General features: G+C 40.8%; 2 protein-coding genes across 18 annotated transcripts in view; one reads left to right on the forward strand and one right to left on the reverse strand.

Annotated features, from left to right (window-relative positions):
- ZNF248 (zinc finger protein 248) overlaps nucleotides 1–18,872 on the reverse strand; it is a 59,562-nt gene extending 40,690 nt beyond the window's left edge. For 2 of the 17 annotated variants that reach the window (XR_010113172.1, XM_063607350.1), the window contains exons 1-3: nucleotides 18,773–18,865; nucleotides 17,201–17,298; nucleotides 17,062–17,103 (exon numbers count right to left, since the gene is read on the reverse strand). Coding sequence is in view for 14 of the 17 variants with exons in the window: in XM_063607350.1 (XP_063463420.1) it covers nucleotides 17,062–17,076 (15 nt within the window). In the remaining 3 variants the exon portion in view is untranslated. The other 15 variants (XM_014346408.5, XM_034930313.3, XM_057298850.1 and 12 more) reach the window with 13 other exon arrangements.
- LOC134731069 (uncharacterized) lies at nucleotides 18,434–18,985 on the forward strand. Its single transcript, XM_063607203.1, has one exon. The coding sequence runs from the start codon at nucleotides 18,434–18,436 to the stop codon at nucleotides 18,983–18,985; it is 552 nt and encodes a 183-aa protein (XP_063463273.1).
- Nucleotides 18,986–27,199: the final 8,214 nt, after the last annotated feature.

The following is a 27,199-nucleotide window of genomic DNA, read 5'->3' on the forward strand; positions in this document are numbered from 1 at the left end:
TGCTTTGTATCCTTTCACTACAATAAATCATAGCCATAAGTATGACTATGGGTCTACAAGAAACAATACATCAGTAACAACTGACACACCTAGCACCCCAATTTTGGTTTCTAACGCCATGCTCCAATATATGCTGAGTCATCCTAGGACATCATTAATAACCTGGGGGTGGTCTCAGACACCTCTTATACATGTATACACACACACACACACACACACATGCACACACACATACATAAAATGGACATTCTAGATCTGAAAAGTACAATATCTGAAATTAAGAGCTTATTGGATGGGTTCAAAATCATATTAAAGAAGACATAATCTGAAACATTTATGCATTTAACAAAAGACTATCAAAATACATAAGGCAAAAACTGAGAGAAGTAAAAGGAGAACTTGGAAATATACACCATAATTGGAGACTTAACACCCCTGTAAGTACTGATGGATCAAGCAGGCAGAAAATCGGTAGGTACATATATGACCCAAAATAGCACTATCAACCAACCTGATCTAAGTGACATTTATACAATAATTCATCCCAAACAATAAAATACACATTCTATCCTTCTGTTCGTGTTCACATGTAACATTCACCAACACAGAACATATTTTGGGCCATAAAACACACCTTAACGAACTTAATGCAATAGCTATCATAAAAAACACATGTTCTCAGACTACAATGGAATTAAATAGAAACCAATAAGCAAGACGGCTGAAAAATCCTCCAAATACCTGAAAGCTAAACAACCATACAAATAACCTATAGATCAAAGAGGAAGTCTCAAAAGAAATTTTTAAATGTTTTAAATGAAAATACTACTTATCAAAATTTATGGGATGCAGAGACAGTAGTTCACAGAGAGAAATTTATAGCATCAAATTCATGTTTTGCTCTGCAAAAGATGCTTCTACAAAAATGAAAAAACAAACCACAGACTGAGAAAAAATATTTGCAAACACTTACCTAAAAAGGTGTTAGAAGCAGAATATGCAAAAGGACCCTCAAAACTCAATAATAAGAACACAAATTATGCAACTTGAAAAATAGGCAAAAGATCTGAATGGTCACGTCACCAAAGACAGACCAATAGCAAATACACATATGAACAGATGCTCACCATCATGTGTCATTAAAGAAACAAAAATGAGATACCATAATATTTATTAAAATGGTTAAATTCAAAACAATGACAGTATCAATTTTAGGTTCAGATGCAGAATAACAGGAATTTTGATTCACAATTAGTGGGAGTGCAAAATGATACAGCACCTGTGGAAGACAGTTTGGCAATATCTTACAAAGCTAAACAATCTAAATTAGCCGGGTGTAGTGGCACACACCTGTAATCCCAGCTACTCGGGAGGCTGAGGAAGGAGAATCACCCAAACCGGAAGCAGAGGTTGCAGTGAGCCGAGATTATGCCACTGCACTCCAGCCTGGACAAGAGTGAGACTATGTCTCAAAAAAAAAAAAAAAAGAAAAAAAGAAAACCAGTGCTCCTTTGAAAACCAGCTGCTTCTAGGGCTGGCACGTATATAATGAGCCTGAAATCACTTCTGGTACCAGAAAATGAGAAAGTACTCAAATGAAAACACAATAGTGGGCTATGTCAAAGGGACACAGGAACCAACTGAAAACACAGCCTCATGGCCAAGCTGAAGCAGTTGGAACAACAAAATAACAAGGTATATGGTTAAACCAAAGGAAGATTCAGATGAAAATCCTTCTTCTTTAAGACTGTCTTCTCAGCTTCTCTGTTTTCTAGCATCTTGTGTCATAGATGAAAAGGCATATGTTCACATGATTTTTTATAGCTATAAATAATCCCTCTCTAGAAGCTAGTAAAATTTTATCTGTGGATTTTTAAAATTTTTACCTGAATGTGTCTAAATGTGCACATTTCTAAAGATGTGTATTTAATTTCCAAGAATGTTTTGATGCTTATTTGTTTTTCAATAATAGCCTGCTCTTGTTTTATGTGATGATCTACTGAAACTTTCTGAGGCAATGACTAAAAGTATTTATTTTAAAGTTATGTTCTATTTCCTAACTTAACTCTACTTCCTTTGGAGTAAATTTCTCTGACCACTTTGTTGTCCTTCTTTCATGCATTAAAAACAAAATGGTCTACCAAAAAAAAAAAAAAAAGGTAGTGTTGGATTATAACCAAAGTATAAAATAACTAGCAATGAGTTCATACTAATATAAATAAATGCTTAAATAAGTAAACACAAAAGAACAGACAAATCTCCTGCACAGAATTCCTAATAATTTATATGGATACTCTGCCATCAAGGAGGTGTAGCGTAACTCTCCACTTCATTCCAAAGAGTACAGTTGAAAACGGAGGACAAAGGAGTAACTTTACAGTGGAGAAACATGACCACACTACCTCCACCAGGTAATCAACAGTGATAAATCATGCTCATAGCATTTTCCCTTGATAGGATGTGACTGAATGACACTACTTCTGTAGTCTTCCTCTAAGAAACCCTAATCTCAGTCTAATAATGAGGAAGACAGTAGACAAATATCAACTGAGGGACATTCTACAAAACACCTGACTTGAACCCCTCAAAATTGTCAGGGTTATCAAAAACAAGGAAAGTCTGAGAAACTGTCACAGCTAAGAAGAGCCTAAGGAGACATGATGACTAAGTAGAATGTGGGCATCCTGGAACAGAAAAATTACATTAGGGAAAAATTAAGAAAATCCCAATAAAGTGGTAATCACCTAATAATATATCAGTATTGTTTCATTAATTGTGACAAATGTACTACATTAATATGTTAATGAAACTGTGTCTACGGGAGGTATATGGAAACTCTTTGTACTACTGTCTTCACAACTTTTCCATAAATCTAAAACTCTCCTAAAGCAGAAAGTTTATATAATAAGAAAGAAACATACAAGAGGACAAGATTAATGAAGTGGAATGATGTCAGCAAAATGGAGAGGTAGGTGGCACCAAGCTCAGGTCCCCTCAGAGACATCAAAAAACAAGCAGAAACTGTCAAAATAAACTTCGTCAGAATTCTGAAAAGGTCAAAGGCTGACCACAACCAAGTAGATGCCAAATCAGAAAGAAAAAAAAAAAGGCAACTTCAAAATGGTAGGAAAGCTTTGTGGCACTTCTACTTGGCTTTACCCCAACCCTCCTTGGCTTGGTGACAGCCTTGAGACGGCAGCCCGCATTCCAAGTGTGGGTCCTGGTCCTTGATTCTAGAGGGACCAGAGCAGACCTTACTTAAAAGGAATTGCTTATCTGTTCCAACTATGTGGGAAATACCTGAAGGACTGATGCGATATGCTTGTCTCTGTTTCACCTAACTCAGAACTCATTTAGGAGAGAAAAAAAATAGTCCTTGCTCAAAAACACTGTAAGGGGAACAAAATATCTGCAGTCGTCTGCAGCAGAGGATTATGGTTGAGACATAGAGTATACCACTTAAGGCCTGAGAAGAAAACCTGGAAAGGGTTTCTTTGGGAAATTTGGGCTTTCAAAAAACCCCATATATACTGAGAAAATTAGAAATCCAGAAACATACCCAAGGCAGAATGTATACAAGCTTTAAGAAGATCATAAGCTTTCACCTCCAGCTATTCTCGAGGTTCAGTGCAATCAGGACACGAAGGCTAAAGCAAGGTTGTAAACAGCCTGGCTAAATGTTAAAGAGTACCCCAGAGCAGAGTCAATGTGCAAAGACTGAGAGAAATGTTTGTTGTCTTTATCACCAGGGATTCAAAGAAATCTCTGTAAAAACATTAGCTGAAAGCAAGCTAAGGAACAGAGACTTCAGTGTCACATATAGAACAAGGAAACCAGACTATAAAAATAGCATGTGGCCGAGCATGGTGGCTCATGCCTGTAATCCCAGCACTTTGGGAGGTCAAGAGGTCAAGACCATTCTGGCCAACATGGTGAAACCCCATCTCTACTAAAAAAAGAAATACAAAAATTAGCTGGGCGTGGTGGCGCATGCCTGTAGTCCCAGTTGCAAGGGAGGCTGATGTAGGAGAATTGCTTGAACCCGGGAGGCAGAGGTTGCAGTGAGCCGAGATTGCACCGCTGCACTCCAGCCTGGCGACAGAGCAAGACTCTGCCTCAAAAAAAAAAAAAAATGAAAAACAGCAAACCTTGGGGAAGCGTAAAAATCTGATTTCCCGACTTACCATATTAAAATATTCAAATGTCCAATTTCCAACAAAAACGTAGAAGGTATTCAAAGACACAAGAATACAGAGCCTACTCAAGGAAAACAAATTCCTTCCTTAAGGAAGCCCAGATATTGGACTTACTAAACAAAGATTTTAAATAAATTAAGTGTCATCAAAAATGACAAATAACTAAAAGAAATGAGGCCAACAATGTCTGAACTGAGTTGGAAATTGTAAAAAGAAACCAAGTAGGAATCTAAAGCTGAAAAGTAAAATGACCGAAATTTAAAAATCCACTAGAGGTTTTAACAACCCATTTGAACAGACAGCTGAAAGAATCATGAATTGGAGAATATAAAAATTGAAGTAATCTGGTATGAGGAGCAGAACAGAAAAAAATATATAAAGAAATGTGAATAGAGCCTAAGGGACCTGTGGGACACCTTTGAGTGGACTATATATCATACAATTACAGGAGTCCCAGAAGGAAAAAAGAGAGAGAAATGGGGAGAAAGATTACTCAAAGAAATAAGGGCTAAAAACTGCCCAAATTCTAAGAATAACACAAATCTTACATCCACAAAGCTCAACAAACCCCAAGTAAGAAAAATCCAAAGAGATCCACTGAGGCACATTATTATCAAACTATCAAAAGCCAAATAACAACCACAGAGGTCAGACACCACAGAGACCAGAAGGCAGTGGGATGGCATCTTTAAAGTGTTAAGAGGGGAAAAACAAAAATAAAAATCCTGCCAGCCAGGAATTGTAAACCTGGCAAATTGATCCTTCAAAAATGAAAGAGAAATTAAAACATTCCAGATAAAAGCCACGAGAACTCATTATCATAAACCCTGCCCTACAGAAAATACTAAATGGAAGGTTGAAATTAAAAGATCTTCATAACTCAATGCCGTATGAAGAAATAAAGAGCTCTAGTAAAAAAAAATGTAAGTACAAAAGCCAGCATTTTGCATTTTGTAAGTCCAACTTGTAGTTTGTAACTCCAATCTTTATTTCCTAAAGGAGTTTAGGAAAATGCATACACAGTAATTATAAATCTATGTCATTCAGTGCACAATGTATAAAGATGTAATCTGTAGCAACAACAACGTAGGGAGAAGGCAGCTGTATAGGAGCAGAGTTTTTGTATGATACTGAGACAAAACTGGTATTTAAACTAGATTGTTATAAATGTGGAATGTTCATTGTTAATCTCCATGGTAAACACCAACAAAATATCTTAAAAAATACAGGAAAGGAAATGGGAAGTAAATCAAAATATGCTACAAAAAATCAGCTAAACAGAGCAGTGAAAGAAATGAACAAACAATTCGAAAGACAGAAAAAAAACAGCAACTGGCAGAAGTCAGTCCTTCCTTCTTAGAAACGACTTTAACTATTTCCTTCCTTTCCTTTTCTTTTCCCTTCCCTTCCCTTCCCTCTCCCCCTCCCCTTCCCTCCCCCTTCCCTCCCCCCTTCCTTCTTCCCTTCCCCTTTCCTTTCCCCTTCCTTCTCCCTTCCCCTCCCCTTTTCCCCTTCCCTGTCCCTCCCCTTTCCCTTTCCCTTCCCCCTTTCCCCTTTCCTTCCTTCTCCTTCCCTCCTTCTCTCGCTTTCTTTCTTGTTTTTTTGGAGATGGGGGTCTCACTCTGTGGTTCAGGCTGGAGTTCAATGGCTCCAACTAGGCTCACTGCAACCTCTGCCTCCCAGAGGCTGGCTCAAGCGATCCTTCCACCTGAACTTCCTGAGGAGCTGGGACTCCAGGCACGTGCCACCACACTGGGCTAATTTTTGTATTTTTTGTAGAGACAGGGTTTTGCCATGTCAGGCTGGTCTCGAACTCCTGGACTCAAGCGATTCACCTGCCTTAGCCTTCCAAAGTGCTGGGATTACGGGCAAGAGCCACCATGCTCAGCCAACTTTAATTCTAAATAGGTTAAATTCTTCCAACAAAAAGGCAGAGATTGGCAGAATGGATTTAAAAAAAAAAAAAAAAACTCATGAAAAAAATTAAGTCACATTCACAGAGTTCAGTGGATCTTAAATAAGAATAAACAAAAGCTAAAACAAAATCAAAAGAGAACTTTAAAAGCAGCCATATAAAAACCCAAAACATTATGAAAAGACAACTTTAAAGTAAAAGGAAAAAACAAAAACTCAAAGGTAGAATTCTATATACAGCAAAAATAAAAGTTTAAGATTTTGGAAATCATAAACAGAGTAATGACAAACAACAGATATGCATTATAAGAAACATCAAAGGGAATTTTCATGAAAAGGAAAAATGACCCAAACTAGAACTATGAAAAGGCAGGAAGGAGTGAAAAGCCTAGAAATGAAGGGGGATAAATGGAGTCAACATGTTTCAAAGTTACAGGTTTAGGTAGTACAATGAATAGTTTGTATTTCATTGTAATATGTCAAAAATGCTCCCTGTAACTTCTAGGATAACCACAAAAGAGTACCACAACACACCCAACAGAAGAGCAAAAATAAAAAATAAAATACCAAGTCTCAGGATGAATGTGTGGAATAAGAACATGCACGCACTGCTGCTGGCAAAGTAAACTGGTACAAACCTTGGGCAGCTGGCGAAATCAATGTATAACCTTCATGTACTGATGTATGATTTTTGCCTGTAACTTCTGCTTTCCTGAAATGTACCATCACCTTTAAAAACCCTTGCTTATAAGCCATCAGGGATCACAGGTCTTAGGCGTTAACCACCTAATTCTCCTTGCCCAATGCCCTGCAATAAATGCCTCCATTTCTCTTGCTGCAAATCCCAATGTCAGTTTTAGCTTTTTCTGTGTGCTTGGTGAGAGGACCCAAGTTTGGTTTGGTAACAGAAAGAGGAATTATAGAATTCGAATTTCACCATTTTGCAATCTTTAATGAATTACTAAATTTAGACAATAATCAATGACTTTCAAACATTACAAAAAGACAATGAAGCCAGGTGCAGTGGCTCATTCCTGCAATCCCAGCACTTTGGGAGGCCAAAATGGGAGTATTGCCTGGGCCAAGGAGTTCGAGACCGGCTTGGTCAACAGGATCCGGTGGCAGGACCCTGTCTCTACAAAAAAAAATTTTTTTAATTGGACAGGTATAGTGGCATGCACCTGTAGTTCCAATTACTCAGTAGGCTAAGGCAGGAGGATCACTTGAGCCCAGGAATTCAAGGCTGGAGTGAGCCATGACTGAGCCAATGCACTCCAGCCTAGGGCACACAGCAAGATCCTGACTCAAGAAAACAAACAACAACAAACCGAGAGGACAATGAGATGTTATGTGGCCCTGATGGAAGTACACAACACAATCTATGATAAATTCTTAGCAAAACATAAGCATCAATCAGGATTAAGTTCGACTACTTAGAGAAAATACAGGGATCACAGAAACACGTTAAACATAACCACAGTGACACAACAAGGAAAATCTTCAACAAATACACTACAGTAAATAAAGATATGGAGAAGAAACATACAACTCACAAAGTCTTAAAGATAAAAGACATTTCAACCATATTTGAATTCTGATTTAACAAATGTAAAAAAAATGCAAAAACTGGAAAACACCGATTATACATTAAGAAATTTTCAAATTTTGTGTGGTAACTGTATTGTGGTGTTTTGCTGTTGTTGCTGCTGTTGTTTGAGACAGGGACTCACTCTGTGGCCCAAGCTGGAGTGCAGTGGCACAATCTCATCTCACTGCAACCTCCACTTCCTGGGATCAACTGATCCTCCCACCTCAGCCTCCTGAGTAGCTGGGTGTGAGCCACCATGCCCAGCTAACTTTTTATTTTTATTTTTATTTATTTATTTATTTTTTGAGACAGAGTCTCCCTCTGTCACCCAGGCTGGAGTACAGTGGCTCAATCTCAGCCACAAGATTACTATATACACGTACATATTTTGTGGCTATGGTTCCTCACCACAACCTCCTCCACTAATATCCTAGTTATTTCTTATTTTAAAACACTGTCTCATTTTGGGAAACTTTAAAGTACAACGGATTTAGGTAACAGTGTGGATTACTGCTCATTTTCTTAGCATGATAATTGTATTGTGGTTAGGTAAGTAAATGTCCTTATGCTGAAGAAATTCATACCAAGTTATTTAGGGGTAAAGTGTTATAATGTGGGTAACTTATTTTCAAACATATTTCAGAATAAAATGTATATACAGAGGAGAGATAAAGCAAATAAGGCAAAAATGTTAACTGCTGAATCTAGGTAAAAATTATACAAGTGTTTATTTTGTTGGAAAATTTTCATATTAAAAGTTAAGAAAAAGGCCTCAACTTTCAGAGATACTTACTGATATGTTTACAAAAAAAATTATCTTGAATTTGATTCAAAATAATCTCAGCAGGAATGGGTGAAAGTAAAAGTGAGACAGCTCTGAGCTGATAACTGGGGAAGCTGAGAATGGGTAGGTACATGGGGGTTAATATATTACTTTCTCACTTTTGTGTAAGTTTGCAATTTTCCAAAATAAAAAGCTAAAAGAAGAATGGGTATTTCTAGCCTGAAATAGATATTTATCTATCCTAACTCCAAAAATATCAGTGAAGAAACATAAAAGAGGCAGGGCACAGTGGCTCACGCCTGTAATCCCAGCACTTTGGGAGGCCAAGGTGGGTGAATCACCTGAGGTCAGGAGTTTGAGACCAGCCTAGCCAATGTGGTAAAACCCATCTCTACTAAAATACAAAAAAAAAATTAGCTGCGCATAGTGGCACACACCTGCAGTCCCAGCTACTCGGGAGGCTGAGGCAGGTGAATCGCTTGAACCCAGGAGGAGGAAGTTGCAGTGAGTCAACATCACGCCACTGCACTACATCCAGCCTGGGCAACAGAACGATACTCCCTCTCAAAAGAAAAAAGAAAAACAGAATACAGCCAGGCACAGTGGCTCATGCCTATAATCTGAGCACTTTGAGAGGCTGAGATGGACAGATCGCCTGAGCTCAGGAGTTCGAGACCAGCCTGGCAACATGGGGAAACCCCGTCTCTACTAAAAACACAAAAATTAGCCATTCATGGTGGCCAGTGCCTGTAATCCCAACTACTCGGGAGGCTGAGGCAGGAGAATCGCTTGAACCCGGGAAGCAGAGGTTGCAGTGAGCCAAGATCACACCACTGCACTCCAGCCTGGGTGACAGAGCCAGACAGACTCCGTCTCAAAAAAAAAAGAATACTCCTGGGAAGGAGCCCCTCAGCAGAAGAAACATTTTGAGTAATTTCTGAAAGATACGGAATGGTAAGATCAAACAGAAGTCAGAGGCATGAAGTCCATTTCAAGCACAGCCACCAGCTTGGAGATGTTCTAGGTTCTGGCAGGAAACCTGCTGGATTTCTTACCTATTATGTTTCCTTACCAATTCATCTACAATCCTTGAATTGGCCTTTCCACCGTGGGAGACAGTAATAGAGGACACATTTCTCAACGGCTGAGTGAATTCACATTAGCTACCTGTGCTGATCAAACTAGTTCTTCACTTTTAAATATGAATGGAAAATAAAGATTTACTAGATATTTGAGGAAAAGCAACAGCATAAAGCATACTCACCAAGATGACTAGAAATGAATGCTAAGAAACCAAATCAATATAAGAAATAGAAATGGAAAATTAATCCTAATATCTTCAAACAGATTTTTAAAACTATTCGTTCCATAAACCAAGAACACACTGCCATGATAAGCCTTCAGGGAGAAAGAAAGAGCAGTAAGAAATTAACAACAGGCCAGACATGGTGGCTCACACCTATAATCCCAGCACTTTGAAAGACTAAGGCAGATCACCTGAGCACAGGAATTTGCGGCTGCAGTCAGCTATGACTACTGACTACTACACCACTGTATTCCAGCCTGGGTAACAGAGTGAGATCCTGTCTTTAAAGAAAAAAAAAAAAGGAAAGAAATTTAAAAACATGGTTAAATTGTAAGATTTTCACAAATGGTGAAAAATTTTTTAAATATTTCAAAGAAACGGCCGGGCACAGTGGCTCACGCCTTGTAATCCCAGCACTTTGGGAGGCCAAGGCGGGCGGATCACCTGAAGTCAGGAGTTCAAGGCCAGCCTGGCTAACAAGGTGAAACCCCGTTTCTACTAAACATACAAAAAAAAATTAGACGGGTGTGGTGGAGGGCGCCTGTAGTCCCAGGTACTCAGGAGGCTGAGGCAGGCGAATGGCGTGAACCCGGGAGGCGGAGCTTGCAATGAACGGAGAGCACACCACTGCACTCTAGCCTGGGCAACAGAATGAGACTCTGTCTCAAAAAAAAAATTTTTTTCAAAGAACCCTTAAAGATGTTTTAGAAATAGAATGAACATGGAAGACAGTACAAAAGAGAAATAAAAATAAATATAAAGAAGTTCAGGGGGCCAGATGCAGTGGTTCACGCCTGTAATCCCAACACTTTGGAAGGCCAAGGCATGTGGATCACAAGGTCAGGAGTTCAAGACCAGCCTGGCCAAGATGGTGAAACCCCGTCTCTATTAAAAATACAAAAATTACTCAGGCACGGTGGCAGGTGCCTGTAATCCCAGCTACTCTGGAGGCTGAGGCAGGAGAATTGCTTGAACCTGGGGGGCAGAGGTTGCAATGAGCTGAGATCACACCACTGCACTCCAGCCTGGGTGACAGAGTAAGAGACTCTGTCTTTAAAAAAAAAAGGCTAACAAAGCACCTCAGGCTTGTTTTCCTCTACCCCAAATGCCCAGCTAAGGGAGCCTAAAGCTCCTTGTATATTAAATAGCTGTCACATTACAAGTGAGCAATTTAAACTATACCAACTCTCTTTGAACAGCGTTTGCAATTCAACAAGATTTAGTAATACAGAACAGTCATAAATAGTTGCTAAATGAATGAATGACTAGATTAAGAAAGATAAAAAATGCTAACTTCAGGGAAAGGAAAGATATTTGCTGAAAAAATAGCAGAGTCAGTCAAAAAAAATCTTACTCTTAAAATCAGTATCTTGATGAAATTCCTATCAAACTCCCAACAAGGATTTTTATAAGCACAGACAAGCTTATTCTAAAACTTATATAAAAGGCATAGGTGCTAAGAATAGCTAAAGCAACTATGAAGAAGAATAAAGTAAAAGGAATCACTGTGTTCAATATTAAACCTTACTATATGGTCACAGTCATCAAGATAGCGTGGTATTAGCAGAGGCACAGACACATACACCAATGGAACATAGACGATAACCCAGAAATAGGCCTACACAAATATACTTAAGTGATTTCTGACAAAGGTACAAAAGGAGTTCAGTAAAATTTTCACAAATTTCTTGAAAAAAAATTTTTAACAAATGGTGCTGCAAGCAATTGTACATCCATAGGCAAAAACTGAGCCTCAATCTAAACCTCATACCTTACACAAAAATTAACTCTAAATAGATGAAGTACTTAAATATAACATATAAAACTATATAATTTTTAGACAAAAAAAAAAGAGAAAATCTTTGCCTAGGGCTAGGCAAGAGTTCTTAAGACTTGATAACAAAAGCATCATCCGTAACAAAATATTGACAAACTGGACTTTATCAAAGTGAAAAACTTTTGCTCTGTGAAACACCCTGAAAAGATAAGCTACCAACAAGGAGAAAATATTTGCAAACCACATATCTGACAAAGGATTACTATCTAGAAAATTTAAAAAACTATTAAAACTCAAAACATTAAAAAAAAATCCAATTCGAAAATAGTAATGTGGGAGACCAGAAATATGCCACCCCAAAATATGAAGAATTGTTGAGCTGAAGGCAAGAAGTAGACACAAGAAAGCTGTCCTGTCTCTATCTGCCTAAAAGCAGGACATGGATTTACGAAGACAAAAGGTATCCTTGCCTCCCCATCTATCAAGGAGAACAAAGGTTAACAACTGAAGACAACTTGAGAACTGATGGTCCTAGAGATGGTACCAGGGGAATCTACATTAATTAGCTTCACAAACTAGCCTGTATCGGCCATTTATTTGCTTTCCCCCAAGTTGCCAGCCTTAGAGATTCCAAGCCCCTTTCCTTTGTCTTAACGTTTCTCTAAAAATTTCCTGTTCTTTGATGAAGATGCCATATAAGCTGGAATTCAAAGCCACCTCTTTGTGAAACACTCATTCTCTGGGTGTCCCCCATGTATATATGAAACATACTTGTTAATAAACTTGCTTTTCTCTTCTTAATCTATCTCTTGTTACAGGGGTTCAAGAAAAAAAAAATTACCATTCTTCCAGTACAGTTCTAAGACACGAAGGACTATTTCAATGAAGAGAATATACAGGCAGAAAATACACATGAAAAGACTTTCATGCAAATAAATAACAAAAAAAAATCACTATATACCCATCAGAATGACCAAAAAAAAAAAAAAAAAAACCAGTGCTAACACCAAGTGATGGCAAGGATAGAGAGAAACTGGATCATGCGTACAGTGGCTAGCGGAAATATAAAATGGCATGTTCACAGCAGTTTTATTTTTCATAGCCCAAAATTGGAAATTAACCCAGACGTCCTTCAACAGGTGGATGATTAAACTGTGATATATCCAGCCGGGCGCGGTGGCTCACGTCTGTATTCCCAGCACTCTGGGAGGCTGAGGTGGGTGGATCATCTGAGGTTGGGAGTTTGAGACCAGCCTGACCAACATGGAGAAACCCTGTCTCTACTAAAAATACAAACTTAGCCGGGCGTGGTGGTGCATGCCTGTAATCCCAGCTACTCGGGAGTCTGAGGCAGGAGAATCACTTGAACTCGGGAGGCGGAGATTGCAGTGAGCCGAGATCTTGCCATTGCACTCTAGCCTGGGTAACAAGAGTGAAACTCCACCTCAAAAAAAAAAAAATGTGATATATCCATACCATGGACCACTACTTAATAACAAAAAGGAATGAACTGTTGACACATATACAACCTGGATGAATCACCAGGGAATTGTACTGAGTGAAAAAAGCTAACCCCAAGAGGTTAATGTTGTATGTTTCCTTTTCTGTAGCATTCTTGAAAGGACAGAAACAGATTAGTAGGTTGCCGATTAATTTAGGGAGGAGTAGGGGTTGGCTGGGGTTGGGGAATGACAGGGCCAGGATGGAGGTAGGTGTGGCTATAAAAAGGGCAACAGGAGAGATCTTCATGGTAATTCAGCTATTCTGTAGTGGATAAACGAATCTAATTTGTCACTGCACTCCAGCCTGGGTGACAGAATAAGACCCTATCTCTCTCTATATATAGATATAGATATAGATATATAGATATAATATATATTTATATACGTTATATATAAAATATATTTATATATGTAATATATGTATTTATATATGTAATTATATATTTCATATAGAAACAGTACACACATTTTGTGTTTTTATTTAATTTAGAGAACTGAGAGATCTAATAGGTGTAACTGCAGTACCAAAAGGAAAGTAGAGAATATTTGATGAAAAGAAAAGGCAGATAATTTTTTTTTTTTAGATGGAGTCTCGCTCTGTTGCCAGGCTGGAGTGCAGTTGCGTGATCTCGGCTCACTGCAACCTCTGCCTCCTGGGTTCAAGCGATTCTCCTGCCTCAGCCTCCCGAGTAGCTGGGACTACAGATGTGCGCCATCACACCCAGCTAACTTTTGTACTTTATACTAGAAACATGGTTTCACCCTCGATCTCTTGACCTCGTGATCTGCCCGCCTTGGCCTCCCAAAGTGCTGGGATTACAGGCGTGAGCCACCGTGCCAGGCCAAGGCTGAGAATTTTTAAACTGACAAGGATATCATACCTCAGAATCAACCCCTGCCAAAATACTACAGGATAAATATAGAGAAAACCAAACCAAGTTATATTAAGTAACAATTGCTGAAAACCAAAAGAAAAGAGAAAATCTCATAACCAACCAGAGGAAAAAAGATCAATTGCCTTCAAGGGGGAGGATGATTTAAGACAAAAACAACAACAATCCAGAAGTCATCGGAATGGTTTTTTGTTTTCTTTTCGAGACGGAGTCTCTGTCGCCCAGGCTGGAATGTGGTGGTGCAATCTCCACTCACTGCAAGCTCTTCCTCCCAGGTTCACTCCATTCTCCTGCCTCAGCCTCCCGAGTAGCTGGGACTACAGGCGCCCGCCACCATGCCCGGCTAATTTTTTTGTATTTTTAGTAGAGACGGGGTTTCTCCATGTTGGTCAGGCTGGTCGCGAACTCCCGACCTCAGGTAATCCACCCACCTCGGCCTCCCAAAGTGCTGGGATTACAGGCAGGAGCCACGGTGCCCGGCCGCCGGAATGGTATTTTTAAAGTGCTAAAAAGAAAAGAAAAAAAAAGCTCTCACTCCAGAATTCTGTCTTTAGTGAAAATATCCTTCAAAATGAAGAAATACAGACATCTTTAAACAAAAAAAAATGACGAATCTGTCACCAAAAGATCTGCACAAGAAACAATAAAACTTCTTTGGGGTAAAGGCAAATAACTGTAGATGAAGCATGATATTGCAAAAGGGAAGAAAAAGCACAGTAAAGGGCAATTATTTCAGTAAATACGAAAGCCTACCCACTCTCTAAAGTCGTAATACTAAAGATACCTTGTGGGGTTCAGAACACAAGGAGAAGAAAGCATCAAAACAACAGCACACATCGGGGGGTGAAGTAAATGGAATGATACTGTAGTAATTTAATTAAGTTTCTACATACAAGTAAACTCCAAATGGATTAAAGATTTAAACATAAAATGCATAAAAGTATTAGAATACATGGGCAGATTCTTTATAATCAAGTGGGAAGGACTTTCTAACTATGTCTCCAAATGCTATCAGTCCAAAACCATAAGGAAAAGATTAATAAACTGGACAACAAAAATAACCAAATATTTCTGCATAGGGAAAAACACCATGAACAATTATCAAAAGACAAATGATATACCAAAAAATAATGGCTTGCAACTCATATAATACACAGGGGTAAAAGACACTGGGGGGAAAAAAGACCAGAAAACCCAAAAGAAAAATAGGCAAAAGATACTAACAGTTAAGTTCATAGAAAAATAAATATAAGACACCCTTAGACACACGAAAAGGTATTCAACCTCACTCAGTGAAGCAAATCGCAGATGCAAACTATATGAAATACCACTTTTTACCTATCGGTTGCCCCAAATCCAAAAGTTGAACCACATATTCTATGGGAGGAGCTGTGAAGAAATAAGCATTCCCATGCATTGCCAATGGGAAAACAAAATAATACTATCTCTAGGACAGGCATTCCCACTAAGCTGATCAAGTTCTGGGAATTCATCTAATATATAAACATATACACACAAAATTATAAATGTACAAGGTTATTCATTACCACATGGTTTGTCATAGCAAACAGCTGGAAGTAGTTTAATGAACTATGGACTTGAATTACTAGGCAATTGTGACAAAGAGAGAAAATGCTATTCATGTTCTGTCAGAGAAACATCTGTATGCTGTTAAGTGAAAAAGGAATAATGGAAAATAGTGTGTAAGTCAACCATCAGAATCAGCTTCAGCTGGAGGTTTATCAGAACTTCAGAATAAAGGACCCCATCCACAGCTACTAAATCAGAACCTGCATGTTAAAAAGATGCCAGGAATGCACAATCACATATAAGTTTGATAAGCCCTAGAGATAACAGATTCCTTTTTAAGTAAACTGAGGAAGCAAATAAGAATATACATACATATTTTCTTTAAACTGGATAAAGAAACACTGGCAAAGTAAACCAAAAACTAGAAAAAAAATAGACATCTTTGGTAGGTTGACCATACATTCCAGTATGTCTGGGACTGTCCCAATATATGCCAGTTGTCTCAGCATAATTATTTATAGAACCTCTTTCACTCTCGGTGAAAATGTCTCGGTTTGAATGATTAAATGTCACCCTACCTGGAGAAACTGCATGAACAGAGGAAGGGAGTGTGAATATATATGTACATCTTTTGTTATCACTTATACTTTTAAAAAAGTAAAAGTAATGTATTATTACATTAATGTATTATTAATTCAAAAGCACTTTATTAAGGAAAAAAAAAAAATGAAACCAGTCAGGAAAAACAGACCGAGAAGAACCTAAGTAGGCTAAGGATGGAAACGCACGCATAAGCAATGCCTGGAGCAAAAAGAAAAGATGCCTTCATGAGGACTAGGGAGGGAATCAAAGTTAGGAAAGGACAGCTCAGAGGGTGGCATTACAGACACCAACAGAGGAGACTCTCCAAACAAAGACCATGGTTAACAATATATGCAGCAGACCAGGCAAGTAATGCAAAGGCAAAAACATGCACTAGCCTTGACTATGATTTGGTGGCCTTTGCCAGAACTGATTCAGGTGAGTTTAGGTGAGGGAATAAGGTTGCATTCATCAGATTGAAACATAAATGAGAAACACAGAAACAAGTCGGAACTGTCAGTGATTCAACCTAGAAATAAGAACGAGCTGACACAAACAGTTAGGGAAAACTGTTTTGAGGACATGCAGTCCCTCCATTCCTCCACATCGTCAAGGTTTTATTCCTGGATCAAACAGGACCATCAAACCTCAGCGTTTGTTCTCCTGAAAAGCATATGCACTGAGTTCTGCTCTGTAACTGTGTTCTTTGTTTCTACAAAGAAATACTTATAGACAATTTACTGCATTTATTTCAGAATTGTTATTAGAACAATTAGAGATAACATTACAATAACTTGGATAATTCTGCAAAATTAAAAATCCTGCATCTAATTTGCCAACTGCACTATTTTGGATTTGCTACTTCAGTTTTATTTCCCTTAATGTCAATTTTTGCCTATTTCTATTTTTCCATTTTCAAAACATAAACCCTTATAAACTTCAGAAATCCATTTTTAAACAAACTGGGAATAAAGAAACAAGAATCTCACCTGGGATTTGTTCATTTTCCGCTCTTAGTGGAGGAGGGAGAGCTGAAGGATTAGAAAGGAAGAATGTCAGGAGAGCCTTCGCCGGCCTTGCAGTTCGGAGATTCACCTGCCTATACAGGTCCACACACAAGATACTTACGTGTCCATGTGTGGCTCCGATATATGCTGAGCTCAGACATGACACTTTTCACTGAGTGAATGTAAATATTTCTTATTGATTTATTACCAATTTAGGTTCTGTGACACAGAAAAATTAAAAACATGAAAAGATGAGTTTAACAAGTTAACAGTAATCTGAAGGAAAAAACACTATGGGTTTGTCAAAATTCCTTGTAGGGAAAAAAAAAAACTCAGGCCATATTGTTTATCTATTGACCTGTTAACACCATTAATGCCCTGAGGTTAGATAATGCAAAAGATCTCTAAAAAAAAAGGGATAGGATGTTAAATGCAAGTTTTAAAATGTTTGTTCTAACTTGCTAACAATTCCTCAAAAGGATCTTTTAATGAGAAACTGTGATATAGAGTAACAAAATGGGCAGCAGTGGCTCGGGAAACTGCAGACTTGACTTCTAATCTCAGTTCTGCCTCTAACGAATGACAAGATCTGAACTACTCACCTCCTCAAACTCAATTTTGTTTTTCCATCTTTCAAATAAGGTCAAAACAGATAACCCAAGTATCACCTGCCTGCACTACCATCCGGCGGGGATATCAGGCCAAGAGAGGAGGAAGCTCAGCAGCTCATCTGGATGTACCCGGTGTTCGCGGAGGGGTGATAACAGCATTTCTTTCGCTGTGGCCGTGAGCCTTTCACCCGTCCCTGCCCTCAGACTCTCCAGAGGTGACGTTCCTGTTAGCCTGCGCGCCCACCCCTCAGCTCCAGCTCACCTCTCTCTTCTTAAATTTGTCCCAGACCTTGCACCAGCACACAGACTCCGACGGCTTCAGGATACTGTGCCATGATTACACATAATACATAAGCGAACGCGAAACGTGTAAATAATTACTTGGGATAGGAGGGCGGTCAGAGCCAGAAGGGGCCCTGGTGGTCAGCTAGGCCAGCCCCTTCGCTCCTGCACTCCACGAGCAGAGAGGCCCTTGGGGCCGGTGCAGGAGCCGTCTCCCTCGGGCTCTCCCAGGGAACGCACACCCAATAAATACAGCACCTAAACAATGAAAGTGCTCAAAACAACCCCAGGCGGCAAGTATTCCTAATATCTGTAATTTACAGAGAGGAAAACCGAGTCTCCCGTGGATAATTGTGTCTAATTCATTTGTCGCGGACCTGGCGCAGTCGCTCTCCCCCGCAGCCCCGCCTCCTCCCCGCCGGCCCAGGGCACAAAAAGCGCACACGCACACATCAAACGCCATGCGCACGCGCACGGCAAACGTCACACGCTACGCACGCGCGTGCTGTCCCCTCCCCGCAGCCTGTTCCCTCCCCTTCGGGCCAGTGCGCATTGCCTACCCCGTGCTACAGGACTTCGCTGAGCGCCAGGCGCAGGGACTGGACGCATACGGACCCCCGGGAGCCCCGGAACTCGCGTTCCCACGCCAGACCTCATCCCCTTCTGACAGAGACGCCCTCGTCCCACCGTCGCCGCAGGCGCCAGGGGTCCCTCCCCACCGCCGAGGTCTAGCCGCCGCCCGCCCGCCTTCGGGGCAGCGCGGGGACCCCCTGGCCCTCGCCCAGTGCTCCGGGGCTCACCCGCCGCTCCTCGCCGCCTCCGGAGGCGAGGGATTGTTTCCCACAAGGGACTGGAGTCCAGGGAAGGACTCGCCTGGAGCGGGAGGCGGGGATGCACATGCGCAGAGGGAGAGGCCGAGCGCCCGAGTTAGGCTGGTGGATGCGATGCGGGGCTTGGAAGCGGCGCTAGACGGTGCCTGTCTGCTCTGGCCGCACCGCTCAGTTGTAAAATGAGGCTGATAGTGCCTACCTAGCAGGGGTTTTATGAGAACTGGAGGCGCTTATGTTGTAAAAGCACTTAAACTGGTGTCTGACACATAAATTGTTCAGTATATTTCTCACAATTATATATCATGCTGGTCATCATAAGGCTCTCCTGCAAAACAGCCTTGTATAGTGGGTTGAGAGATTGCTGTCTCAGTTACCCACTCCTGCTTGGAACAAGGATTCTGTCAGTGTCCCCAGAGGTTGTGGATCAAATCAATGTGCCTTTTAGACACAAGCCAAGAGAAGGAAAGGTGTGCTTGAATTCATTCACGAACATGCATGGTAACGTTTAACTGAAAGACTGGAAGAGAAAACTAAAATCTGTGACCAGTACGGTTATTCTCTGGAATAAGGAAAAACAGAAGCTAGCAGTTCAAGACCCAAACATAAAATTGTTCATATGTTTAAAAAAAAAAAAGCCGTTTGAGTAACAAATTTGAAGAAGAAAGCACGCACTCATTTCCCAAAACCAACCATACTTTACCCAGAACTACACTACACGTACATTCTTTTACGTGCACATCTGGCATTTTCAGCACACTATGAGCATGTGCGTGTGTTACAACTTTTCATTTAAAAAATCAACTCCTGGGTCATTGTCCACTTTTTTAAACTTTTCATTTGCTCATAATTTCAGATTTACAGAAGAGTTGCAAAATAGTTCCTATATGCCTTTCACCCAGATTCCACTAGTGTTAGTATTTTACATGACCATGGTATATTTATCAAAACTAAGAAAATAACATAGGTACAAGTACTATTAACTGAACTGCAGAGTTTATTCAGACTTAAGCAGTTCTTCCACTAATGCCCTTTTTCTGTTCCAGCAACCAGTCAAGGATATTGTCACCGGGGGTCCTTGCTCCCAGAGCTCCCAAGATGGTGGTGGGCCGCTTCCGAGATGGGGGCAAGCCTCATGTTCTCTGACCTGGGGTTCTTGGCCTCATGGATTACAAGGAATGGAATTTTGGGCTATGTGGTGAGTGTTATAGCTCAATTAGAAGCCGTGGGTCACGGAAGAGAACTGTGGAACCCAGTGACTAGTGTTCAGCTCGATTAGGACCAACCCGGGACTTAGCTGTGCAGGAACAATGGCAAGCCTTTAGCCCGACTTGGGAGCAGCAATGGGCACCTCGCTGGATCAGGAGCACAGCGGACACCCTGCCGGATCCGGAGGGATGGAAGTCAGCGGCGGGTCTGCGAAGGCCGCAAACAGCAGCGGTGGACGGCGAGCGAAAGCTCAGCTCAAGCCGTAACAAACACGGACCAGAAGAGAGTGCAGTTGCAAGATTTAATAGAATGAAAACACAGCTCCCATGCAAAGGGAGGGGACCCAAAGTGGGTAGCTGTTGCCGGCTCCAATGCCTGGGTTTCTATCCCGATCATTGTCCCTCCCGCTGTGCTCTTAGGCAATAGATGATTGGCTATTTCTTTACCTACTGTTTTTGCCTAATTAGCATTTTAGTGAGTTCTCTTTACTACCTGATTGGTCGGGTGTGAGCTAAGTGCAAGCCCCATGTTTAAAAGTGGATGCAGTCACCTTCTCAGCTAGGCTTAGGGATTCTTAGTCGGCCTAGGAAATCCAGCTTGTCCTGTCTCTCAGTATCACAGTACATTTACTTGTCATGTCTTAGCCTTGGCCAGTTTGTAATAGTTTCTTGCTCCTACCTTGTCTTTCATGACCTTGCTATGAAGATGAAAGCACACTCTCTTGACTTCAGTCCTCCCACCTTGGCTTCCCAAAGTGCTTGGGATTACAGGCATGAGCCACCACACCCAGCCTATAGTTTAACTTTAAAACAAGAACGATAATGATCCCTTCCTGAAACTAACCCCCTCCTTGTTTGGGGACAAAAACCATTTTTGTAAAACTAGTGGAAGTCCACAAGTTTAGAATTTTGGTAGGAACCTAAATTCTGTAAGATGCAGGCATAAACTCTAACCAGTTTTTGCTTTTATAACCTGCCTTTTTGTAACTGCTTACTACTCCAGAGTCACATAGCCAGCGGTCACAAGATTTATAACATCTCCAATTGTCACTATAGATAATGTCACTATTGTAAAACCTAAAACTAGTGTTTGAGTTATTTTTCAGACTTTACATTCTGATGGACCAACTGGTGCCACTGGGACCAGTAACCCATAGCAAAAAATGGACTCAGTTGATCCTGTGACCCCCTTCAAGAACCGATTCAACACAAGAAGACAGTTTCAACACCCCTGTGATTTCATCCCTGACGCAGCCAATCACCATTCCCCATTCTCTAGCCTCCTGATGGGCAGGAGGCTAGAGAAGTTCAAAGTTTTTCATCCTTGAAAGACTGTAGCCTCCAAATTCTCAGGAAGGCAGATTTGAGAATTATCTCTCATACTTGCTTGGCCACCCTGCAATTATTAAACTCTTTTTCTGCTGCAATCCTGTCGTTCTCAGTTTATTGGCTTTTTTCTAGGCAGCAGCCAAGAAGAACCCACATGGTAACATTCTCCTGATTAGACTGAGGTTGTGAGTTTTTAGGAAGCACCCCACAAACAGGTTGTGGCTTTCTCATAGTGTGATATCAGATGGCATGGTATCAACATGACTTTTTACTGGTTAATTGACCATGATTACATGTATTAAATTAACTGAAATTTGTCCTGAGGCTGCCTCCCTACCTTTAGGGCCGATGTAAGGACTGCAACCTACCTTGGTATGTAAACAAACAAAGCATAGCTTGTTAAACTTTTATAGCTGGCTGAGTCAGCCAGTTACAGAAGCTGAGCTAAAGCCAGTTACAGGCTGCCAACTAATCAGACCATTTCCAAATAAGGCCAAAGTTGAGCTGTAACCAGTCAAGCTGTTTCTGTAGAGCACTTCTGTTTTCTGTCTATAAATACTCCCTGCCCACTTTATAGAATTCTCTGAACCTCTTCTAGTTCTGAGTATTGTCTGATTCAAGAATCTTTCTTTGCTGAAATGAACTCGGCTAAACTTAATTTTCTAAAATTTGTCTTTTAACACTTGGTTAAGGTGGTGTCTGATAGGTTTCTCCCTATTTTTCCCTTTCCAGTCTATATATAGAAGTGGGTCTACATGTCCAGCCCACACTCAAGGGGAAAGGAAATAAGCTCCATTTTAAATTTGTGGTTATATTTTTAAATTACCACACTGATTAGTAAATTCAGGGAGAGATTCTTTGAGACTATGCAAATACCCTATTTCTACTTTTCCACTGATTTTAGTTATCATTGGTGGATCTTGGCTGCAACCATTACTACTGTGGTGTTCCAAATGGTGATTTCTTGTGTGAACTCTGAAAACTTGAGACAGGTCTCAGTTATTAGAAAGTTTGTTTTGCGGCCGGGCGCTGTGGCTCACGCCTGTAATCCCAGCACTTTGGGAAGCCAAGGCAGGTGGATCATGAGGTCAGGAGTTCAAGACCAGCCTGACACTCTGTCTTAAAAAGAAAAAGAAAGTTTGTTTTGCCAAGGTTGAGGATGCAGGCCTGTGACACAGCCTCAGAAGGTCCTGACATGTGCCCAAGATGGTTGGAGCACAGCTTGGTTTTATACATTTCAGGGAAACATGAGACATCAATCAACATATGTAAAATGAACATTGGTTCCGTCCAAAAAGGCGGCAAAAGCGGGACAACTGAAAGCAGGGAGGGTGCTTCCAGGTCAAAGGTAGGTAAAAGACAAATGGTTGCATTTTGTTGTCGTTGTTGTTGTTGTTGTTGTTGTTGAGACAGAATCTCACTGTCATCACCCAGGCTAGAGTGCAGTGGCGCAATCTCGTCCTACTGCAAACCTCCGCCTCCCGGGTTCAAGTTGTTCTCCTGCCTCAGCCTCGTGAGTAGCTGGGATTACAGGCACCTGCGACCATGCCCGGCTAATTTTTGTACTTTTAGTAGGGACGGAATTTCACCATATTGGCCAGGCTGGTCTCAAACTCCTGACCTCAGGTGATCCACCCGCCTCAGCCTCCCAAAGTGCTGGGATTACAGGTGTGAGCCACTGCACCCAACCTTCATTCCCTTTTTTTCTCTACACAGTATCTTCTCACAGAGCAAGAAGTTTCAATTTTAATAAAGTCCAATTTAGTAATTTTTTTTATAAATTGTGATGTTTGTATACAATTTAAAAACTCTTTGCCTAATCAAGGCCACAAAGACTTTCTCCTACATATTTATCTATAAGTTGTAGAATTTTAAGTGTATTTAAGCCTATAATCCATTTTGAGATAATTTTTTACGACATTGAAATATAAGTCAATATTCTTGTTTGCTTGTTTCTTTGCATGTGTATTTTTCTTTTCTTTCTTTCTTTTTTTTTTTTTTTTTTTTCCTGAGACAGAGTTTCACTCTTGTCACCCAGGAGTGCAGTGGTGCGATCTCGGCTCACTGCAACCTCCACCTCTCGGGTTTAAGCGATTCTCCTGTCTCAGCCTCCGGAGTAGCTGGGATTACAGGCGCATGCCACCACACCCAGCTAAGTTTTGTATTTTTGGTAGAGACGGGGTTTCACCATTTTGGCCAGGCTTATCTTGAACCCCTGACCTCATGATCCGCCTGCCTCGGCCTCCCAAAGTGCTGGGATTACAGGCATGAGCCACCGCGCCCAGCCTGCATATGTATGTTTAAATGTTCCAGTACCATTTGTTAAAAAGACTATCCTTTCTCTACTGAATTGTCTTTGCACCTGTGTCAAAAATCAAATGACCACATTTGTGCGGGTTTATTCCTGTGCTTTCTATTTATTCCATTGATCTATGTGCTACGGTTTGGATGTGTTCTCCAAAGCTCATGTGTTGGAAACTTCATCTCCAATGCAACAGTATTGAGAGATGGGACCTATTATAGATAATTAGAGGCAGGGCCCTCATGACTGGATTAAGACCATTAACTTGGTAGTAGGTTCCTTTCAAAAAGATGAGTTCGGCCTCCTTTCCTGTCTCACCATGTGCTTATTCTGCAATGTTATGTTGCAGCAAGAAGGCCCTCACAAGATGCAGCCCCTTGATCTTGGACTTCCCAGTATCCAGAACCATGAGCCACATAAATTTCTGTTCATTATAAATTACCCAGTGATGTAGTTTGGATATTTGTCCCCACCCAAATCTCACATTGAAATATAATCCCCATTGTTGGAGGTGGGTCCTGGTGGGATATGTTGGGGTCATGGGGGGCGGACCTCTCATGGTTTGGTGCTGTTCTTGCAATAATGAGTGAGCTCTCATGACATCCGGCTGTGTAAGAGTGTGTGGTACCTCTCCCTCAACTCTCTCTCTTTTGCTCCTGCTTTCACCATGTGACATGCCTATTCCCACTTCACCTTCTGCCATGATTGTAAGTTTCCTGAGATTTCCATAGAAGCAGATGCAGGTACTATGCTTCCTGTAAAGCCCTGGAGAACTGTGGGCCAATGAAATCTCTTTTCTTATAAATTATCCAGTCTCAGGTATTTATGTATTGCAATGCAAGAACAGTGCAATACACCAAGTCTGTGGTATTATGTTATAGAAGTATGAAATGGACTAAGACAGAATATTTGGTGCTAGAGAGTGGGGTGTTGCTATAACAAATGCCAAAATATGTGGAAGCAGCTTCGGAAGTGGGTAGTGGGTAGACAGAAGAATTGGCAGAGAGGTTAGAAAAGTCTATGTTGCTATGAAACGAACATTAAGGGTAATTCTGGTGAGGGCGCAGAATATAAGAATAGATACAGGGAAAGTCTGAGTCTTCCTAGAGATTACTTAAATGTTCATGACCAGAATGCTGTTAGAAATATGGATGGTAAAGGCCTTTATGATGAGGTATCAGACAGTAATGAAGAATATCTTATTAGAAACTGGAGCAAAGGCTATCCTGTTACAAAGTGGCAAAGAATTTGACTGAATTGTGTTTGTGCCTAAGGCCTTTATGAAAGGCAGAATTTTAGAGTAATAAACTAGGATATCTGGTGGAAGAAATTTCTTTTTTTTCTGGAGTTGGAGTTTTGCTCTTGTTGCCCAGGCTGGAGTACAGTGGCATGATATTGGCTCACTGCAACCTCCGTTTCCCGTGTTCAAGTGATTCTCCTCCCTCAGCTTCCCGAGTAGCTGGGATTACAGGCAGCCGCCACCACACCTGGCTAATTTTTTGTATTTTTAGTAGAAACGGGGTTTCACCATGTTGGCCAGGCTGGCCAGGCTGGTCTCGAACTCCTGAACTTAAAATTTCTAAGCAAAGTCTCAAAGGAGCTTCATGGCTACTTTTTTTTTTTTTGACATGGAGTCTCGCTCTGTCCCCTAGGCTGGAATGCAGTGGTGTGATATCGGCTCACTGCAACCTCCACCTCCTGGGTTCAAGCGATTCTCCTGCCTCAGCCTACCAAGTAGCTGGGATTACAGGTGTGCACCAACATGTCTGGCTAATTTTTGTATTTTTAGTAGAGACGGGGTTTCACCATGTTGGTCAGGCTGGCCTTGAACTCCTGACTTCAGGTGATCCGCCCGCCTCGGCCTCCCAAAGTGCTGGGATTACAGGCATGAGCCACCACACCTAGTCTTTTTTTTTTCTTTTTTTTTTTGAGACAGAGTCTCGCTCTGTCACCCAGGCTGGAGTGCAATGGCGCGATCTTGGCTCACTGCAACCTCCACCTCCCAGGTTCAAGCAATTTTCCTGCCTCAGCCTCCCAAGTAGCTGGGATTACAGGCACACACCATAACACCTGGCTAATTTTTTGTATTTTTAGTAGAGACGGGGTTTCACCATGTTGGCCAGTCTGGTCTTGAACTCCTGACCTCATGATCTGCCCACCTCAGCCTCCCAAAGTGCTGGGATTACAGGTGTGAGCCACTGCACCCAGCCTGCCTTACATATTCTTGTTTGAACTTACAATTTTGATTTTAAAACATACTGTGGAAAACCACCCGCAACTGTAAGTTAGTACATCCACATCCATACTTTTAATGGTGATCTACTGCTCTATCATAATTTGTCTTTGCATTGCTTTCAATTGTTTGTTGTTATGAACTCATTTGCAAGGTATATGTGATGGTTAATTTTATGTATTAATTTCGTTAGACCACAGTGTTCAGATAGTTGGTCAACATTAGTCTGGATGTTTCTGTGAAGGTGTTTTTGGATAAAATTAACATTTAAATTGGTGAACGTTGAATAGAAAAGATTAACAAAGACTGACCTCCCCTAAGCAAGAGAGCATTCTGCCAGTGGACTGCACTGTGACTCAGACTGCAACTCTTCCCTGCTGGCCTACCCTGCAGATTTTTGAACCAAGGAAGCCTTCATATTTATGTAAGCCTTTTCTCTGACAACTGACTAATGTATAGAATCACTAGACAATTATTTTATTGGGATTATTTTAACTATAAGATTGCTAAAGAATATTCTCATTTTGAAGTATGACACAAAGAAGCTTCTAGAAAGTTTATACAACTTAATACAATTTGATAGAAGTAAACATTTTTTCCCACATCTACATCAAGCTTGAATATTTCCTAGTATTTAAATTAAGCTTTTCATATAACTTTTAAAATGATTTCCAGTCTTAGATGTCATAATGGTATATTATGTGATATTTTAAATATCTTCATTTCTTTTATTTTTCGCAATATACTTTTGACTGGGAATATGGTTTGGATCTGTGTCCCCACCAAATCTCCTGTTGAATTGTAACCCCGAATGTTGGAAGTGGGGCCTATTGGGAAGTGATTGGATCATGGTGAGGGAAGAGAGAGAGAGACCCTCTCATATTGTTTTATATTGTTTTATACTCAGTACCTGTTTTAAGAAAAAAACAAGGAAGTGAAACCAAAGGCAGGCAGCCCAGCGCCAGGCACCAGACCCAAAACCAGACCTGAAACCAGGCCTGGGCCTGCCTGGCCTAAACCAAGTAGTTAAAAATCAACTCATGACTTAGCAACCGATGTTATCCATAGATTCCAGACATTGTGTGGAAGAACACTGTGAAACTCCCTGCTCTGTTCTGTTTCACTCTGACTACTGGTGCATGAAGCCCCTGTCACGTACCCCCTAGATTGCTCAATCACGACCCTTTCATGTGAAATAAGACATCTTGAGGAACAAGATCCATGTGGAAAAGAACCACTCCAAATCGGAGTTTCTGAGCAGAGGCAATAGCTCCCAGAAAGGAGCAGATACTAGATTTGCACACAAGGCTCAGAATAAGTAAGATTTG

This window comes from Pan paniscus, chromosome 8 (genome assembly GCF_029289425.2).
Source record: "Pan paniscus chromosome 8, NHGRI_mPanPan1-v2.0_pri, whole genome shotgun sequence".
NCBI classification, from domain to species: Eukaryota; Metazoa; Chordata; class Mammalia; order Primates; family Hominidae; genus Pan; species Pan paniscus.

Excerpts from the sequence above, each read along its gene's own strand:
- LOC134731069 (XM_063607203.1), top strand. The coding sequence starts at position 18,434 with ATGCGCACGCGCACGGCAAACGTCACACGCTACGCACGCGCGTGCTGT.